The following is a 21,803-nucleotide window of genomic DNA, read 5'->3' on the forward strand; positions in this document are numbered from 1 at the left end:
GGGATTGAAAAAGACGGAGAGCAAAAATCAAGAGGATGGAAGAGAAGAGAAAGAGGAAGACAAATGAGATGACGGAAAAGGTCGGGAGGATGGGGGGGATAAAGGGAGGATTCAGGAGAGAATGAGGTCTGTTTTTACCGGGCTGAAAGGAGGAGGTTGTTATGACCACGTTACCATGGCGACAGCAGGTTTCTAGCACTGCTTTTTTCACCTTGATCACTGACTGATAAAGATGAAGGTGTTTGCATGTGTGTGTCCCTGTTTGTTTTAAATCATCCTGTCAGTCTTAATATATTGGTGCCTTCAAATGGGGTTGTGTTTACTGTGTTCATGAGTCCATATGAACTCCCTCTTCTTGTGGTATTCACGACCTTGTAAGTGGGAAGTTTCTGAAAGCTCAGAGTTCACGAGTTGTGACGTGTTTGTTGACGTTGTCAGAAATGGCGGAAGCCGTGGAAGATAATTTTTCGGTGCAAAATAAGTTAATATATTGTAATTTTAGTTGTATATTGTTTTTTTCCCGTAATTTTATAATATGTCTGAGGAAAATGTTGATATTCCCAACAACCTCATCTATGCCTTCGCATTTCCTGCATTATGTTACCCACTAAATCGTTAGCCTCGCAAAGCAAAGCATATCGCGTTCACGACTTCCCATGTTGTAAACACGAACTCACGAGTTTCATTTGAAGGCACCGTATGTCCGTTGGGCTGATAATGGCAGTGCTTCCCATGTGGTCAGAACTGGTATGTGAGTGCATATAGGCCTTTGTATTCGTGTGTATTTGTGCATTTATGTGTGACTGTGTGTAATTGAGCAAGTGTCTCTCTGGAAACGGGTGTTGGGACTGAGCCGAGGGGAAGTATCGACGAGGGTCACAAAAGGCAGAAACAAATCATTTTCTAGTGATCCCGTCAAGTGGTGAAAAAGCATCTGAGTGGAAACCGTGTTAACAACAGAAAATAGAATTGGCTTTAGTTACATCTGTAAGGGTGAGAACGACAGAGAGAGAGAGAGAGCGAGAGAGAGAGAGAGAGAGGAGCAGGGAGGAGAAAGAGGGGAGAGATGACAGGTGAGGAAAATTGGAGAGAAAATGATTTCTGATTTCCTCATCCGTGGTGAGAAGATTGGACAGGCAGATAGTGCTACACACACACAACCTGAGGTGCACACACACACACACACACACACACACACACACATCCGCTCTCACTATTACACTTTGTCAGTACTTTAACGTTGAGTGCTATGAGCAGGGCCTGGCTGCAGTAATCATGAGATAAAGTGTTTTAATCATGGAGCAGAATCACTTCCCTTATCCTTTAATCTCTGTGATGTGCAGGATTGAGAATGTTACTCTCAAAATGTAATCTGGTACACACTATTGACTACCATCTGAACTATAATCCGGTGAAATACTCAAACTGGTGGTGGACAAAATGACGATATATACCTGTATAGTGAGGCGATAAAGATTAAAGAGATTTGGCGTCACTGTTTATCCGGTGGTCTATTTCTTTTATATCTGTGGTTGTATTAGACCAGTGGTTCCCAACCTAATAGCTAGAGTACATGTGATTGTTCTCCAGATGGAGAACATCCCCACTGGTATTAATAGGGCTTTAATCAACAGATCTGTGAAACTGAGTTTCTCCACAAAGAATCACACAAGAGTACCACTTTAGATCGTGTGTTTACCAGAGATGTGCTCATACCTTTCTTGAAAATAAGTCATTCAGCATGAAAAAAGCATAAAACACGACTGATCGACTAAAGAAATCTTAGTTGACTAGGACCAAAAATAGAGATGTTCCGATACCATTTTTTAACAGCTGTTTACTGCTGACCATGTATGGATGTGATATGATTACTATCCTTGTTATATGGCCAGGCTCAGGTTAATAAAACTTTCTTTTATTATTCAGTTTGTCAGTTACAAAGAACATAACTAAATGAAGCTAGGAATAAATAACAAATCCATATTCTCTTATCTGTCTCCTCAGTGGACAGCCTGGGTGCCAATTTGTCCTGCAGGGTGCAATATGCACACACCCTACTAGGGTTTGGGCTGTCCCGAATACCATTTTTGGGCTTCGAAGCTTCAGTGAGAAATATTCGAAGGTATTCAAAGCTTCGCAGCGCGGCTCAGCAGACTGACATCTCCTTGACAGCGATACAGCGATATCTGTCTGCGGAAAACTAATAATAATGCATGTTAAATATGGATAATGAATAATGTTGTTGTTAGATTATTCATTATTTCATGGGCTATTTTGGGATTTATACATCATTATTACATACTTAAAAATTCCATTTTTTTTTTAAAACAAAGCATTCAAATAGTGATTTGGAGGTCGACTAACACGGCAACGGTCGAAGCTTCAAAGCTACGGAGCATTCAGGTCAGCCCCAACTCGAGTACTGCCACCCCTCGAAATGGAAGCCTTACATACTGTACATATTGCTGTTTTACCTGTTGGATTTTCCACTGAGGAATATTGCCAAATGGCTGTCATTTTCCTCGCTTTGATTACCGTCACTCTTTCCACTAGCACCACACTGTTGTTGTGTGCTATCATCATGTGACAAACTAACTGCAATCAGTTCTTCTTCGCTGCTCTAAAACATTAGTTTCCAGTGGCAGCCATGATACATCCAGGGCGACAGTACAGTGAAGGCTACCGTTTTGGAGCGGCGAAGAAGAATTGATTTCCGGTAAAACATGTTGATTTTGTTCTGGGTTAATAAATTATGGCATCGGATCGGTGCATAGAATGGCGTACTCGCCGATACCCGATACCGAATTTTGGGCAGTATGAGACTCGTTTCCGATACTGGTATCGGTATCGGAACAACTCTAACCAAAACGATGGGGCAGACTTAGATTTCAATGATTTTATATCAAGATATATTTATTGTGATGAAATGTGTGAAATGACATATACTGCCATGGAAGATTATCCACCACTAACTCAAACTCAGCAGCACACACCGCTACAGAGACACGTTGACACATGTATTACATAAAGTATGGCTTTTTTCTCCATCATACCAGTGAGGATCCCCTGCTGGAGACAGTTCCTGCTGAGAGACTGTAGATCCTTTGTAGCACACACACACACGCTCACACACACACGCATAAGCACATAGAGTATGAGCTCAAATGCATGCGCTCATTCACATACACACCCAAGATCTTGGTACTTGTGTCACAGTCAATCAGATTCACTCGAGAGAAAATGCCACTAAGATGAAGAGACTGTAACGTGAACAGAGAGATGATGAGATTAGAAAGAAAGAAAGTCAGCACATGCATTCACAGTGTGAGTGCCAACATACTGTACTGTAAATCTGGCCTACTTGGCACTAGTAGCCTCTCGATGGATTAGACTTCCCCGCTTTCTTGTTTTGTTTTTTTGGGGACAGGCATGGCGTTTAATTTGTACCCTCTTTAGGCCTGGCTTTTCCCTTTGAAATGGAAACAATAAGCTCATTAGTATTCTCTATAGAGATGTGTACTGTAAGTGTGTATGTAGAAGAGAGAGGGAGCACTTGTACGACTTTGTTTTTGGGAGGTGGACTGATGTTGTAATTGATGCGGGGGCATTCAGATGAAGTCAGCGCAGAAGTTGCTCTTCATTTCCGCCTCTGCAGCGGCTGCTGTGTGATTACTGCACCCCTGGGAGAAATTGTCAAGAAAATTCAAAAATTGGTTTCCACTGTGGTCGTCAGTCTTCATAAAGCGAAGGGAACGGGGCGGTTGTACTTGACAGTAGACCAAATGAGAATGAGAGCGTTAATGCACGGTGTGTTCAGATGCAGTGGGGATTTTCTTTAATGACAACCACTCAAGGTTAGAGATTCGCTGCCTCATATTCTCTTGAGCAAATGCAGAGTACAGTAATTTTTTTCTTGCGTATAAGACGCAAGAGATAAAAGGGAAAGAGAAAAAGTCAAACTCTAAAAGGATAAAAATAAAGTCCAGTCATACCTTGAATTTAAATGCAGCTCATACGCCTCCAGAATGTTTTAAGTCGGATGTGCAACAGATTTGATTTGCAGTAGGAGGTCAAGCCAATCTGCATGATGAGTGTAGTTTAGGTATTTGTACACTTGGGGGCACTCTGACAGCAGCACGGATTTGTTTGACATTACAAACCTGCAGCGACAACACATAAAAAACCTGGAATTGAAGCGAGGAAGAGAGGATATCAGAAGAGAGAAAAAGACAAATGAGTGAAAGAAAAAAGGAAGGAAGGAAGAGGGGAAAGTGAAAAAAATGTGAGTGAAGAGGAAGGAAGAGGCCAGAGATGAGCAAGGTCAAACATGTGTGCCTAAGGTCTGTTTATTTAGGCGTAGGATGTGGATGTGTGTTGAGGGTGTGTTTGTGCACCGGTCACGTATGTTCATGTCATGTTGAGACAGTGTGTGTTGGCGCGCCCCTAATTGTTAGTGTGTATTCAGACCCAAATGGTGTGTCTTTTGTGTTGACCTGTTGACTGTCCGTCTGCGTCACAGCTTCAAAACGACTTGCTCCATTTCTGTCGTGCTCAAACTAATGGAACGGCCGTGTTTCCTCCGACTGCTTACATTTTTCTGTCATTACTCTCCTCTGTGTGTCCACTCGGTCTCATCCAACGGTGGAGTTTTCAGCTGTACAGCCAGACCACCCATCTGGGCTGGAACAAATAGTTATATAAGCAACAGAGGATTAAAACCATCATAATTCTGATGATTAAATTAAAGCTGCAAATAATAACTATTCATTATTAATTAATCTGCCAATAAATCAAATGCTCTGGTTAGTCAATTATCAAGTGAAAATACTAAATGTTTTCTGATTATAGTTGTAAAAATGCTAAGATTACATGTAGTTTGTGTTTCATGTAGGGCTGTCAATCGATTCAAATATTAATTGTGATTAATTGCATGATTGGCCATAGTTAATTGCAATTAATTGCACGTTTTATTTGTTTGAAATGCACCTTAAAGGGAGATTTGTCAAGTATTTAATACTCTTATGGGAGTGGACAAATATGCTTGCTGTATGCAAATGTATGTATATATTTATTACTGGAAATCAATTAACAACACAAAACAATGACAAATATTGTACAGAAACCCTCACAGGTACTACATTTAGCATAAAAAAATATGTTCAAATCATAACATGGCAAACTCAAGCCCAACAGGCAACAACAGCTGTCAGTGTGCTGACTTGACTATGACTTGCCCCAAAAATGCATATATACTGTATTTGTCTTGTCTTGTAGTAGACAAGAATTGTTGTAAATAACTGTAATTTGGAGTTTTACTGCAGGGGTAGATGTTATTATTTTAATATTAATAATGCTAATATATAATATTTATTAAGCACTTGCCCCATGGGCCACCAAGCCCCTAAATTTGGTGGCCAAAGTACTTTTTTGGTTGCGCAAATGTAAACGTATGAAAACAATACAGAAAAAGCCATTTAACGCAACTTAACGCAGCCTTCCTTAATTGTGACATTAATGTCGAACCCTGTACTGCCCTTTAAACCATTTCTGTAGGCAACATAGGCAAGATCTGAACATTTACAATTCCATGGAAACTGGGCAAATTCTGTGAGCCGAGGAAGTTCATGTGATATGATCTAAAGCTCCAGACCGTCTACTAACACTACTAACACTACAAACACTACGACTGCTTGCCAAAGATCTCCCGTTTTATCTCGAGGTGCCATAAACTTTTTCACGGTTGGATTAAACACTCTAACTACATCCTGGTGTTTGTCTTCACTCCCTTCTATCTCTGTGTTGTAAAACATCTTGCATCATTATTTTACATGTAGAGAGAATTCCCATCTGATATTTCTGCAGTCTTACTTGCATTTACTGTCAGTTTTATGGACGTGAATCATTTTCTCCTTTAGCTACAATACAGACTTCTGCTCTCTAAGAAAAAACTCTAAAACTGAATTTTGGTTATTCTCTTTTATAACTCCATTTAGTCTCTGAGGTTAGTTCTGATCCATCATCTCTACCAAAGGGTCGAGGTTGCTCGTTGAGAGGATAAAGCTGCTGCAAATGTGTGTGTGTGTGCGTGCGTGCTTGCGCGCCAGGGTCAGTGCATTCACTGCTTCATTATAGAGAGGAAATTGGGGGTATAAATTGTTCTGTGATTTTCGCACCTCAGGAAGATGGGATGCCATAGCAACAAATCGGAGTCAGCGTGGTTATTTCACGCTCACACAAACACACACACGCGCCGTCGTCTTCATTACCACTTGTAGCATCTATTCAGCCTGCTCAACGCCGACTCGCAGGCTGATTGGTCGAACTGCGGAGCCAATTAGATTAGAGAGAAGAAGAGATAAAGAGAGCACAGAGGTAATAATATAGCTAGACATTCTCCGTCTGATCTATCTGGTTACTATCAGGGCACGCATATGCAAACACGTGCAAACATTTCTACACAAATATCCCGTTACGTTTGCATTCCCAAACACACATTAGACTGTACAGCGCGGGGTGGCACTGTTGGGCTCTGTCGCCCACACCTCATTAGTTGTTGGGTAGTTTTATGGAAAAAAAGTAGAATAAAGAAAGAAAGTAGAGAGCGAGAGGGTGGAAGGACGTTTTGTTGGTTTGCTGCAGTGTTCCTTCGTCTCTCTTCTTTTTTTTCACTGCCCCTGCATGACTTCTCCCCATCTATTATTCTTTGGTTTCTTTCTACAGCTGCTGTTGTTGCCGCAGTGTTTTCCCTCCATGTTTTCCTCCTGCTCTCTCGCTCTCTAGGCTGCTCTCTCTCTTTGTTTTCTGTCACTCCATCTTTTAACCTTGCTCCCTGTTTCTAGCTTTCTCACTGCTGGAGATTTTCCGCAGCACTCACCCACTTTCCATTTGACCCGTGTGTTTACTCTCTGTAGTGTGCATGTGTTCCTGTAACAACTACTGTGTGTCAACTGTGACAGCTTTTAAGCTTTTTAGCTGATGCCAAGTTTACCAGAGGCTACACTGACGATGATTGACAGGGTCAGGTTCCTCCCTCTCCACCTTTAACTTCCCATTAGCAGGTTTGCTGACTTCCTTCCATCTCTCCGTCTCCTTCTTCATCTCACTATCTCTTTTTCACTTCCTCATCCTCTGGATTTTAATCACCAACTCCTCAAACTTCCCACTGTTTCTCACTCACCTCTGACATGAATATAACCTATACTAAAGGAAGGAAACGTGTGTGTGAGTTCATGCGCCTGCGTGTGTGCCTGAACATTGTTGAGAAGCCCATCAGGAAGGAAGCAGTTAACTACGACAGGAGAGGAGCTCTCCTTTACAAACACATAAACACACGTTTTAATACCTTTTATTTTTGTTCACATTGATTTTTTTGGGACATGCATACTGGAAGACACAAACTCTGTCCTCCATACTGTGCAGGTTTGAGCAGCGTCTCCAAATAACTGCAGATATCGCAAATATTCAGTGAGACATTCTTTGTGAAGTGTTGTAAAGCTGTAACTTTATGGCATTATTAGGGCTAGTGAATAATTGACTTATGCTTTATGGACTAGCTTAAAGCCATTAATATGAACATGTTTTGGGTTGCCAGGATATGGATCCTTTTGACTAAGGATGGGGATCGAGACCCGGTTCTATAGACGAACCCGGTGACAGCTTTGTGTGTTCCGCCATCTAGCTCTGCCCCCATTACTGCGTGGGAAGTTGTAGTGACTACTCCCTGCTAACAGTATTAACTGATGACTTTCAGCCCAATGTGTCCATGGTTACTCATGGTAACATGCGTAAATGGCTCCCGTAGATAATAAACACAGATGAGTATGTATTTAAAATTAATTAAAGTAATATTGAAGGCTTTCACGAGGACACAGCTGCCGTCAATACGAACAACCATGACGCATTAAGCTGAGAGTCACCAGTTAACACAGTTAGCAGACACTTTATACGTGTTCTGTTTGTGATGCCGACCAAATTATGTTTACTTTGGTCATTAGGTTGCTGTAGTTGGAGCAACTAATGTTACATTTCACAATAACGCCACAGTTAGCTGATTGAGTTAATTCATTCTATGGGACCCCCGCAGCCCCTAGACAGTGTCTCAGCCCACTAACGTTAGCTACGCTAGGTAAGCAGTGTTAACTCAGCTGACGAAGGAAGGAAGGAAGCTGAGAACTGCTCAGAGTCTTCCCGAACTCGTTGTCAAAAGTAACGTTGCATAGAAAGTAAAGGTAAAAGAAGAACATGATTTACCTCTTAGGACAGCTTGCATTCAAACGTGTGTGTATTGTAGGGAGCTGCCACCGCAGTAATAGCAACTTGTTTACTTCCTGTACTTCCCCAAATTAGTGTATAAGGCTTCTAACTGATCTATAAAGAATTAATTAATTTATTAATCATTCGTAAAGTCATTCGTTACAACGTATAAACCCTTTATAGATGGTGTTCCATTAGAAAGTGGTAATATAAACACAAGCAGACTGCACTCGTAACCAACCTATGAGACAGAATCAAATAAATGCCAGCAGCCTTTGTAACATTAGTGAGCAACATCTTGTAGCCAACCTCTAAAACACATATTTGCCAGCTGTTCTTATTTACAGCATCAGGTGTTTTGACTATCAGGTTGTTGCAGTTTGAAGGCAGAAGGAACAAGCCAGGAATGTTTCTAGATTCTTATAGATAAAATTTAACCGTGTGTCCCAAACCATATCTTTCTTTACAGTATAAAGAGAATTATACACATAACATCATTCACAGGGAATCAGTGAACCCATCATGAAACTAATGAGAAACTGAACAAGGTGGGATGGTCTTGTAATCTTGCTTTAGCTATGAAAATGAGACATTAATAACTGCAGAGGTTATCAATTGACATTAATTGCATGGGTATTCATTATTTCATTACAGAGTGATCAGCAAGAAGACAGGACAGTTTGTCTCACTAAGTTTAAACCATAAACTGTATATAATACGTGGACGTAGTCACCGTGACGTCACCCATTGGTTTATGGACTGCCGTTTTGAAGCCTCGAGTTCTGCATTTTGTCCGTCGCCATCTTGGTTTTTTTTTTGCAACCATAAATGACACAAGAGGGGGTGGAGCTAAGTAGAGTCGAACGCTGAATTAGACATTTTCAGGCAAACAAAATGTTTAAATTAACTTTCATGAACTGAAAACACACTGTGAAAGGGTTACAGTTGTAAGAAGAAAACACGAACAACTCCCAGACCGGACAACGCCATGGTAGCTACCTGTCAATCACAAGGTAGCCACACCCTAAAGCATCCCCTGCTTTATGGTCTATTTGACTCTAAATGGGACCATAATTTACTAAATGAACATCATGCTGTATTGAAGAAGACACATTGAAACTAGCGATAGAGACCATAAACTCATGTTTACAATGTTTACTGAGGTAAACTCTGAAGTGAGAAGTAGGGTCATTTTCTCATAGACTTCTATACAATCTGACTTCTTTTTGCAACCAGAGGAGTCGCCCCCTGCTGGCTATTAGAAAGAATGCAAGTTTAAGGCACTTTAGCTTTGGCTTCACTTTTCAGACCCGGAGGTTGCCCACTGGTTTAAACCAGTGCAGAGTTGTTGTTGCTATAAATCCACTCAGAAGCTCTCTGCATCAGCAGTGAGTCACAGTGACCCTCATGAGGATCAAAGGATCAGTTATGATGTCTTTAGAGACAATAATAGTTTCCGAGTCAGCCCAATCCAAGGTCACACCACCAGTTGTTACACACAGCGGTCACTCAAGTAATAAAAGACTGATCGTAGAACAAAGCCAACAGAGCATGTGTCCGTTTTGCTGCTGGAAGGCCAGATAAAACTGGCTGGTCCTCTTTTGCCAGATCTGCCCGTTAGTTTTATCATCATTACTCTCCACATGCACAGCAAATTGACAGCCTCGCAGCATCGCGAAACCACTCCACATTTTGTACGCTGAACCTTCCCTTTGAGTGTTTAAGCACTTACTTATTAAGCAAACCCATTCAGTGCTTTAAAAGGTACTGTAAATGTACTCTGGAGAAAAAAAAAGCTGGATTTCAGACAGACTATCTGCTGAATAGCATCCAATTTCATCAATAGTGAACCATCAATCGGGTCCAGCTTAGAAACAAACTCAGGAGTTATACATCCAACCGGATGTTTCTATCCACCTGTGAATTAGTTCACCAGTAATTTTCAGTTAGTGTGTCCTGTCCTACACACACACACACTCACTCACGCACAAACACACACAACCATTAACAGACATATAGTAGCAGGGTTCTACTATTGTTTTGCGCAGCAGGTGAGATTTCTCAGGAGCGGTGGACTATATATAGGTTTCTATAGAACAATCTCTTCTTTTTCATTTTTCTCATCCTCTCTTCTGCCTCTACTCACTTCTCAATGCTGCCGAGATGGACTGTAGTTAGGAGACATTGCGTGTTGGTATGGAAACTGGCTTATAAACTGTTCAGGTTGCCAACGTCCTAACTCGCATAGCAACCACCAACCAGCTTCTCAAAAATGTTGACGTGAAGCAGCTTTGTGATTTCTGATGAATAGAAGCCAGAAAGGTTTTTATTATACTTTGGTGTGTGGATAGTCTGCATGTTGTGACACAATGTTGAGACGCTGTAGCAGTGGAGAACAAGAGGCCAAGGTTTTTTTTTACATAAAAGAGCCCAGCCTACGCACCTACCTTGAAATGTCCTGATGTGTAAATGAAGCACATTCTGCAGTGCTTGAAAAGTTATGAGTCATCTTAAGACCTTTGCTTTGCTTACAAAACTTATCACTTATGCTCTTCAGATTATTTGATCAACTGATGAAAACACAAAATGAATACCTGCACTTAACGGGATAGTTTGGGTGTTTCGAAGTGGGGTTGTATGAGGTACTTATCCATAGTCAGTGTATTACCTACAGTAGATGACGGTCGACACGCCCCCGGTTTGGAGAAGTAGACAGGACTTACGGCACAGAACCAAAGTAATGTACTGCTGTGGACGGGGCCGGCAGCAAAACGTAGTTTAGCCACCTAAAAGAAAGGCCCACGTAAAAAAAATCAATATTCGTTTCAGTGTACGCTATATTTCAAATATTTTCAGCGCTTTACCTTGCCATCAGACGACCCTTTCCGATGGGGAACTGAACTGAAAGTGAAACTTATACACCTAAACACTACACATACAGTAAAGGCTACATCATGGCTAAAGCTGCATGCAAACTCTGTCATGGACAGGAAACGTTATCGTATTGCGGTAATGTGCGGTCAAGCCAGCCATCACTCTCATCTCCGTGGTCAAATCGTCAGACGCTACAACTGTCGAGCACCCATATACTGACATTTATGTTAAATGCATTCAAACGGCCCCGATAGAGCTGACCACGGATGTTTGAAGAGAACGGCGCTGACGGAAAGTTAGCGGAAGTATACACGTGATACTACATCTGGTTTTCAAAATAAGATGTTAACTAAGGGAATTATATATACAAAATACATATACGGTATGAACATAAGATTGTATTATATTCACCCGAAATAATAAAAAAAAAAAAAAACATTACATATCCCTTATAAATTAGAAAGAATTCCTGACAATAACTGATATACAGTATTTGACTTCAGGACATCTCTGATTACATACATGCTGAATATCAAACATTTTTACTGTATTAATTTAGATATTTTCTAAAGTAAAAGTCCCTAGAAGTGTATGATTCAACTTTTTCCCATGGTTTAGTGTTAAAAAAGTTAACAAAAATTGCAATAATTCCTAATATCGAATTGAAATACTTGAAATACTACTAGCAAGTAATACACTGACTATGGATAAGTACCTCATACAACCCCACTTCAAAACACCCGAACTATCCCTTTAAGAATAAAAGCCTTCCAATGGGTCTTGCAGTTGGAGCACATTTGCAGCAGTGGTGTCCAGACTGCAGCGTCCTTCACACATGAAAGACTTAAAAAGTATTTTTTTTCCACTTGAAGACAAATGTTCATAGCAGCATATCCTGTTCATTTAACACATGATGTGGTCCACATGCTGTAAATACAGTTTGACTACAAGGTGAAATATGTGACGTTTGGGTTTTTATCTTGCCTGCTTTAGTACACACTAGCTGTGTTTTTCCACATCCCGTTGGCAGTGTTATTGATGCTTGTTGCATCCAGATTCATTGTTTCAAAGAGCCGTGCCTTACAGAGCAGAGTCAGGTTAACAAATGCATTGCACTGTTGAAATAGGTTATCAATACAAACAGTGCAGCTCGCTGTTAAGTGTGTGATTGCGTATGCCTGCGTGACTTTCCAAAGTAGGGTGTGTCATTGTCGCTTTCCTGCTGTTGTTTTACTGCTCGTGTTGTTTAAGGAAATTAATTATGAGTAACAATAAGGTGAAGTTAAACTCACACTCTCAGACACACTCTTTTCTCTAAGCTGTTAGTCATACACCATGTGGTGAACACTTTTATTCGAGGCACTTTACAGTTCTGTGAGTGCATAGATTTTCAGCATTGGCAGCCCCAGCGGGAGTCACACCAGTAACCTTGGTTTTTCTCTTCTCCACGCCTACCTAGACACACAGTATATACTTATAGACTGGTTAAATAACAGCTCAATGCTCTTGTATATATAAGATGAAAAGAATATAAATGCACTGCATGTTCTGGACATAAAACATTCTGAAAGCAACACAAAATAATTGAATACAAGTAAATAATGAGTGTAATGGATTATGTGCACACTGTGTGAAAAAAGATTATAAACAAAAAACGGCACTTAATACTTCTCGATACTGTGTGAGACAACAGAAAACCACAGTGACCCGGAGTAGTCGAGGATTCAACAATTCCGTCTAAGGAGCCTGATTCGACTGCCAATCTCACTAATCGTCTTAGTGGCAGAAAATTGAGGGTATGAAACAAAGAATCATTACATCCTGGCTATACGGGGTTGCTCAATGTCTGATTTTACATAGAATTACTTGGTTTCTCTCAATAAATCTTAATATATAGCCGATTCTGGTATAAATATCAGCCTATGAATAACACCGTTAATAGAAATTTTAATCAATCTCCTTTGTGTGCATGAATAAATCACCATAAGACTAAGGCTTAGTGTCCATATAGCATTTTGTTTCTGGCAGAAAAGCCCTGGCAGGGTGCTGGGGAGCCACTCATCCTGAGTGATGACACAAGTGCCTTTCTGAAAAGTTCAGAGATTTTCAACTAGAAGCACTCGGAGCAGCTGCACAAAAAAGTTTGGAGCGCTCTGAAAAAGAAGGGTGCAGCGCTTTTTCTCCAGGCGGCTGCATACAGTACGCTCTCTCCTCATTGGGAACAATAGAAAAAAGACGCAAAAAAACCCCCGCAATATGCTCTAGTTGGTGGAGGCATACAACTGCAAGGCGGTAATTCTAGTTTCTCAATAAATGATTAAGAAGTTGAATCAATTACCTAAATAGTTGATGATAAATGTTCAGCCTATTGACCAATTGATTGAATTGATTTTAGTTGGATGAATTAGGATCCACTGCAAGACCAGCAGAGCACCTTCCTGATCCACCCGAACAATCTACACCTTATACTCCCTCTGCAACCACGGCCGTTTACTGCCTCTCTCTTATCTTTTCCGGTTCCTCACACAGCAGAAGCATTTCCCCAAGTGCACATTTCTCACCAAGCTGAGCACATTTCTGGAGCGGCCACCTCAAGACGAGGAATCACTATTGTTCCACAGAAGAGGATGTCAGTCAATGCATTCAAGCTGGGATGGAGTAAAAGAGACGCCTAATATTTTCATGTCATGGAGAATTGCTTTTAGAGAACGCTGCTTAGCTTGATTTTAGCAGAGAAAAAAAAAATAATGGGATGTAATTATATCTGCAGAGTGGCAGTAATCTGTCACCAGAAAGGTTGTTTCATAATAATCAGGCATTAATCAGTGAGTACTATCACGAATACAATGAACAATATGTATTTAAACCTGCATTAAAAACTGCAACTCTTAAAAATTATCATTTTAAACAACACAGTTGAATGAGGAGATAGTACACTTCAAATAACCATACTGATTATAGATTTTCCTGCAGCATTTTTAACTCGGATGTTTTCATTATCTCCTTTTTCACCGGCTCAGTCGCATCAGCAGGAAAAAAAGCTGGTTGTGTGGGGGATGAGAGAGGCTCCCGTTCAATTGACACCTAGGTGTGTGTGTGTGTGTGTGCATATGTGTGTGCATCAGGATGCCGTTAATATAGCTCCACCATTATGTAGATTAGCCCCATTCCCCTGAGTGCACCTTCGCCATTTAGACCTTTCAATCACTCCGCTGCTTTATGGGAGTCAGGACACACACACACACACACACACACATTAAGAGATTTACGTACATATGCACTTCCTTTTATGTGCATCATATACACACACGCATAAAAGCGTATCACAGCCGACAACACATTCATGTTGACATATGCTTTGTTGATAAGCACACACACACACACACACACACTCACACACACACACACACGGCAGACCAAGGTTACCGGCTGTATCCTCATCAGAGTCCAGGTCCACGGCTGGCTAATTAAGTTCTTCTGCACTGTAGTTATTCATGCTGTCTCACTGTGTGTGTGTGTGTGTGTGTGTGTGTGTGTGTGTGTGTGTGTGTGTGTGTGTGTGCGTGCGTGTGTTAGTGAGCACTGAGTAAGTGATCACTCGGTGGGTTCGTGTGTTGATTGCATTTGAGCGGCAACAACAGTCCCTGTTTTAATCACAAACTCGGGATCAATACTCCTGTCAGCTGAATTAGGCAGCAGTGATGTGGTGTGTGTAAGTGTGCGCGTGTGCGTGTGTGTGTGTGTTTAAAAGGTAATCTAGATCACAGAGTCCACAGCAGATGAAGAGAGACAGTCTTTGAGGGAAAATTTGCTTTGAACTAAGCTATTTTCTGGCTGCTTCTGTGTTTTTCTCAGGACATGTGAGAGCCTGCTCTCCTACCTACATGGGTGTGTGTGTGGTTGCATGGTTGTGCGTGTGTGTGTGTGGTGTGTGTGCGTGTTCATGCGAGCCCTACAGAATTGATAATATGAATCAGTGTGCAGTGCTTATTATCGCTCTGTGTATCTTGCTGCTATTACCCAACACTGGTCAATACAGTCTGAGGTTCTGCTGTACTGGAATAACCTTTGGTCATGTTTACAAAACAGGCAGCCTCGGGGTTTACTGGGATATTACTGTATTTAATAGCGGAGCACACTCGCCTCAACATGACTCCACCAACCTCTGACTAGCTGCCCCTGTGAACTCTACTTCTCTTCACCTCTACTTCTTCAAACATTGATCAAATCAACAGAAATTGAAAGTTTTGATTTCGGTATTTCATTTAAAGTTCCCATATCGTGCTCATTTCCAGGTTCATACTTGTACTTTATGTTTCTGCTAGAACATGATTACATGCTCTAATGTTCAAAAAACCTTTATTTTCCTCATACTGTCTGCCTGAAAATGCATGTATTTACCCTCTATCTGAAATACCCAGTTTTAGCGCATTTCGATGGAATTGCAACGTAATTGCGTCGCTAAGCAGCAGCTTGGGTCGATGTTTACTTCCTGTCAGCTGATGTCATCCACATACACCAAAGACTATAGAAGCAAAGACAGAGTTTTTTTGACAATAGCTGCTGCCGCCGCTGCTACTCTATGACAATAGAGTAGAAATAATTTTATTTTGCTTCCGTACGGCACTTTGAGGCGGACGTTTTACTGGCGTCCGGTAGTCGCTTTCAGTCCAAAATGGTGGAAGCGTAGCTTTGCTGCTGGGCGCTGATGTTGCAATGGAATGATCAATTGAATTTCACTTCTTGGCAATATACGTTCTTTGCGTACACTGCAACCAGAAATAAACTGGGACGCATTTAGAATGTTTGTGTTGAAATAGTATATATTTTGTAGATTTGTGACATCACAAAATCACAGAAATCCTAACAGCTTGTTCAAAGTGCACAGTTTCTGAATACGGGCTGTGAGTATTTCTCCATGGATTGAGCGTTTCGGTGCTTTCACAGTATTTATATTTATATTGCTTTATAATATAAAAGACATAAGAATTTCACTTTTTACAATATGGGACCTTTAATGTATGCATGTCAGAGCTCCAATTAAGCATTGGAGCAAGTATACAGTATATAGAATAATATACTGTATATAATGCAACATTGTAGTGTACATAGTAGTTTTTTTTCTATGTCTACTATATTCAAAAAGACACTCTGATCTAATCTGATTTGTTTTTTCGAGGGGTTCAAGTTTTCAAACATTCGTCATTTATTTCAGGCAATTTCAACCTCCAGTAAACACGTCACAACAGTACTTAGTTTTGATTGTTTTTCCAAACAATTAACAGTATCTTCTCCCAGTCAGGCCAATTTTCAGCATTTGAACCGAAGCGGCTTACTTCATTTGATTTGGCGAAGCTGCTTTTGTCAGCTGGTTTTTAAATCCAACACTGTGGCTGTTTGCCTGTGATAGCTTCAAATGGATTCAGTCAATGCCCGTTTAAGTGATCTACATTCACACAATTTGACAAACATCATGCTCAACGATATTCTTATCTTGAGCCACAATGCATTTTAAAAAACCCTCAAAGTTAATAGCAGTCAAAATCTCAAATCATAAGAATCAGCAGCAGGGTGTTGACTCGATAGAGCAGCTTAACAAATACATTGTCATGTGGTATGACATGACATTGTGTGTGAGTGCACGTAGCTGCTGGCAAGCTTGTTTTTAGTAAATGGCTCTGAGGTTTGTTGTCAGATTGATGGACTACATTAGACAGTCCTATTCAACCTCCTGTACAGCTTCATGCTAAATGTCCCGTCACCACCAATGTCACCTCGGATCTGTCAGAGGCACACGGGACGCTTCCTGCAGCAGATTGGGGCTGATATGATGAATCTGCAGGCTGATTAAATGTATAGAGGTGTGGTGATGTGGCGCACTATAAATATACGTGTGACCGTTGTTTCTGTTAGGCTGGTTGAAGGCTACGTTAGGGTTTATTACATTTTATGGATTTACCTTCAAGGAATTGATTGTATTTTATTTTTAATTAAGAAAAAACAATAAATCAAAGCCTAGGTGAAAATCAGATCAGATTAGAAATAGCATTTGAAGGCAAGAACTGCCACAAGAGAATTTCTCTTACTGGAAACTAAGATAAACAAAACACCAAAACAGTCTCACCTAAAGATCCATTTATTAGCTAATAACAGAAGTCCTCAAAATGCTCAGGAAGAACTACATCTACAATTCCCTGACAAATAGGTAAATGCCATCTACTGATGACGATCATGTGAAATGATTGAAAGCTCCAGAAAAGCTAATAAATAGACCTTGTTTTTTTTATCAACAACAAAAAGGTAATTTGTTATTGCCTTCCAAAATAAATCTTTCATACTGTATAATCGTTTTCTGACCTGTTGGAAACAGTTAACTCTATCGTTGGTTAAGTTTAGTCAACTTAAACTAAGATAAAGTTGACTGCCGATAGGAGATGGGATGAAAACACCAGTCTCCAGACATTTACGTTTATAATTCGTCATAATCCACATGTCCACAAGAGGTCACTTGTCAAGAAAAATAAACATTGGTAAACATTTTAAATGTTTGAACTAGTGGGCAAACTGCGGGTCTGAAAAGTGAAGCCAATGCTGAAGTGCCTTAAACCTGCATTCTTTCTAATAGCCAGCAGGGGGCGACTCCTCTGGTTGCAAAAAGAAGTCTGATTGTATAGAAGTCTATGAGAAAATGATCCTACTTCTCACTTGATTTATTACCTCAGTAAACATTGTAAACATGAGTTTATGGTCTCAATCGCTAGTTTCAAGTCTTCTTCAATACAGCATGATGTTCATTTAGTAAATGATGGTCCCATTTAGAGTCATATAGACCATAAAGCAGGGTATGCTTTAAGGCGTGGCTACCTTGTGATTGCATCATCCGGTCTGGGAGTTTTCTGTGTTTTCATCTTATAACTTTAACCCTTTCACAGTGTGTTTTCAGTTCGTGAAAGTTAATTGTAACATTTTGGTCTTATTCAGCGTTGGGTTGTACTTAGCTCCACCCTCTCGTGTCACTTCTGGTTGCAAAAAAACAAGATGGTGACGGCCAAAATGCCAAACTCAAGGCTTCAAAAAGGCAGTCCACAAACCAATGGGTGACGTCACGGTGACTACGTCCTCTTCTTATATACAATCTATGTTTTGATCCAATGGTCAGAGTGGTGTCTTTTTGTGGTGAGAACAGTGTCCACAATCTCGGTGAAAATCAGGTTAAACATCATTTTAAAAAGTCTATTATTTGGAGAAAATCTGTAAAATCCAAAAGTGAAGAGCCTTTATAAATATAAAATTATAATATTAAATAATTCTATTACTAGTTCTATTATTAATATTTGTGATTGGGTTCAAAAGTCCACCACTTTCCATGCGGTCAAAGTGAGTCAACCCTTACTGTACCTGTACTATAGTGTTTTTTTTGTGTGTATCCTGCCCGTACTGACAGTAGGACAGTAAAACATGGGAAGGGTTGAGAGAGGCAGTAAGACCCAGAGGAGGAGCAGAGAGAGAGAGAGAGACACAGAGAGAGAGAGAGAAAGAGAGAGAGAGAGAGAGAGGTGGGAGGAGAGAGGAGGAGGAGGAGGGACTGTGTTCACTCTATGCGTTGCAGCTCGCAGTGTTAGCGTCACAGTGTGTGTCTCAGCCTGCCGGCGTGAGTGTGTGCATCGGTGCGTCGCTGTGTGTGTGAATGTGTGTGTGACTCCAGCGCTCTCTCTGCGTACGACAGGTGGAGATGACATGACTGCGCTCGAGAGGAAGAAAGGAAAGGACCTGTAAGGACTTCACACACTCACACACACGTAAACACGCTCACCTTTTCCCCTACATTCCCTCACACACACCTTTTAAATTCCTGCACTCCTCACTTCAGGGAAAAGATAAGTTGAGTGTGTGTGTGTGTGTGTGTGTGTGTGTGTGTGTGAAAAAACTCTTTTTCCAGCAGCTTATCACTCAGACTGTAACAGCTGACTCCATGTGTGCACAGCGGACAACTCAAACAAGCAAACACACACACACACAAGGGGTCCTGACTGTTATTTTTGATGCCTGCAGACGCGGTCAGCAAGTGTTTCTGCGTCCTGAGGAGAGTTCAGCTCCAGCCCTGACTACCAGACAGTCCACCACGTTGTCCGAACAACTCCAGGTAGGATTTGCTCTTCTGTTCTCTCCTGTCTTGTTCACGCTGTCTGAAAAACAGGATGCTATATGCTCCATGCCCTCTGCCCTCTTCTCTCTTCCTTCTTCCTTTCATTTATTTTTTATATTTGTCCAGCCTGTAACAACTACAGCTAGAGATACATCCCTTCAATATACTATATTCTGGTTTTCCCTTCATGTAATCACTCTCAAAATCACTTTTGAGAATTTTCTTTTATGAGCTTCCTATCTTGTTCCGTTAGTCCCTCAATCTTCCTCTTTCTTTTCCTCTTACTCACACACACACACACACACACACACACACACACACACATTTCTGTCCTCTTGTGAAACCTTGAGGTATTACTTTTTGAGTAACTTTTGTCAGGCGGAGGTAAGTTTCAGCTCCTGTTGCTGCAGCTCTCTGTGTTTCTCTGTTAATTGAGTCGGTGAGATACTTATTGCTTGCCTGGGGCTTCTGTGCATATGTGTGTGTGTGTGTGTGTGTGTGTGTGTGTGTGTGTGTGTGTGTGTGTGTGTGTGTGTGTGTGTGTGGGCTCAGATAAATGACGGAAAGATTAAACACACAGCAGCAATAAACATGAAAGGGAGGAAATTAAAGACAGTGACATTGGTGTTTGAGTGGCGTACCTTTTGCACAGCGGTCTCTAGTTGTGTGTTGTTACCTGGGAGTTTGTGTGTAGGTGTGTGTGTGTGTTTTAGGCTGCTAGGTTTTTCAGTTGAGTTGATGCAATTTTCTTCTTGTTGCAATCCCCGCAGCAGTGAACCTCATTTCGTTCTCTCCTTTTTTTTTCCTTCTACATCTCGTTTTGGTCTGTCTCGCTCCTTCTTTTGTGTTGTATGATTTGTGACAAGCAGATGCCTACAATTTAAAATTTCTGCTTTCTTGTATCCTCACACGTGCCATCAAGCTGCATTAGTTAGAGAGTGTGTGTGTGTGTGTGTGTTTATACACAGTATGTTGGTGCGTGTGTCTGCATTTGTGTTTTATATTGCAGAAGGATGTAATGTTGTTGGCAGCAAAACAGAAAAAAAACGTTTGATTGGCTGCCAGTGTTGACATGTTCTGCTCAGATCCAATTACCTAGACAGAGACGAAGGCACATGTGCACGCACATTAATGATACACAACCCCACATGCACAAATTAAGGCATTCATACAAGAAAAAGATGAACATACACGGAAACAATATCTTCTAAGAAGAAATACTCATTAATTGATGTCAGTGACAGGAGGGCAAAGATCAATTATATACATATATACAATCTTACATACTCAACCCTTATTTATACTGGCTAGTGTGTGCGTGCGTGTGTGTGTTTGTTGTTACAATGCAAATGCATTTCTGAGTCAACCCTCCTCATACGCATTTCCGCAGTCAGTTTACATTGCTGAAAGTCTTGTCCAACTGCATTCCTCTTACAGCCGGTGTGTGTTTGTAAATGCTTTGTTGCAGCTTGTTGCTGGACCATCACCAATACTGTAATACTGTCTGTGATTTGGCTGCTGGTGAACCTGCAGCATGTGCAGTGCCACCTGCAGGAGCTGCTTGAAAGAATTACACTTGTTTAGTTTTAAAAGGTGCGTTTAGAGAAAATATCGAGACACTGAGTATCGAAATGTTATGTTTTGTGATACTATATAGATTCTCAAAAACTCTATAGATTTTTATTATGTTCAAATTTTTTATTGGCACAAAAGATATAGTACAACAACAAAGGAACTGGTATTTTACATATTTTACAACAATATTATTCTAGATCCATATTTCCTAATCCCCCCCATTCCTCTTTGAAGTGATGGAGATAGTGTATTTTTGTAGGCCAACCAGGAAGTTAGCATCGCCCGGGCTCCCTCAACAAAAAGCCAATGGGATTTTTCCATTGGGTTTTGGATTATTGCAGAAAATAAGCTCTGTGGAAAACCAACGTTTATGACACTTACACGTTTTGTTCAGCAAGATAATCTCCACAAATTAACACCACTTTTATGATTTTTGAAGCGTGAATGCAATCGCCAGAAGTAAAAAGCTAACGTAAGGCTATAAACAAACGGTCACATGACTTCACATCACCACCACTAAGCTGAAGACGGACTAGTGTTTGGCGTGATGACGTTTAGTAGTCCCATTTAGCCACTTGTTAGCAACCGACTTTTTAAGACAACCTTCAAAATTCAAGGGTGGGATATTTACTGACGTATTTTATATCGTAGAACAAAACGTTAAAATCTCTTAAGCTTGTGTTAACCACAGACTTCATTTCAGGCATCCAACTAAAAACCCATTCAAAGAACCCATTGAGGGAACCGTAAGTGCTAATATGCTGACTCATTTCCGCATTTTAAGATTCATTCCTGCAGCACTCTATATGGCGGTGTGTTCTTTATACTATGACAGTTTTCCTGTATATATGGAGTCAAAGCCTCTGTATCATGATACGTATTGTATCGGCAGATTCTTGCCAATATACCGCCTTAGTTTAAAAGGAATAACTTCTGTTTTTCAATGTATTTTCTT

At 40.7% G+C, this 21,803-nt stretch overlaps 1 protein-coding gene across 3 annotated transcripts in view; it reads left to right on the top strand.

Annotated features, from left to right (window-relative positions):
* The window catches only part of LOC119491262 (cGMP-dependent 3',5'-cyclic phosphodiesterase), a 192,303-nt gene that overhangs the window by 50,984 nt on the left and 119,516 nt on the right, over nucleotides 1-21,803 (top strand). For 2 of the 3 annotated variants that reach the window (XM_037775080.1, XM_037775081.1), the window contains one exon: nucleotides 19,180-19,270. In XM_037775080.1, coding sequence (XP_037631008.1) covers nucleotides 19,180-19,270 — 91 coding nt within the window. Of the gene's footprint in view, nucleotides 1-18,740; nucleotides 18,900-19,179; nucleotides 19,271-21,803 lie in introns of those variants that run through there. The other variant, XM_037775082.1, reaches the window with a different exon arrangement.

This window comes from Sebastes umbrosus, chromosome 7 (genome assembly GCF_015220745.1).
Source record: "Sebastes umbrosus isolate fSebUmb1 chromosome 7, fSebUmb1.pri, whole genome shotgun sequence".
Taxonomy (NCBI): Eukaryota; Metazoa; Chordata; class Actinopteri; order Perciformes; family Sebastidae; genus Sebastes; species Sebastes umbrosus.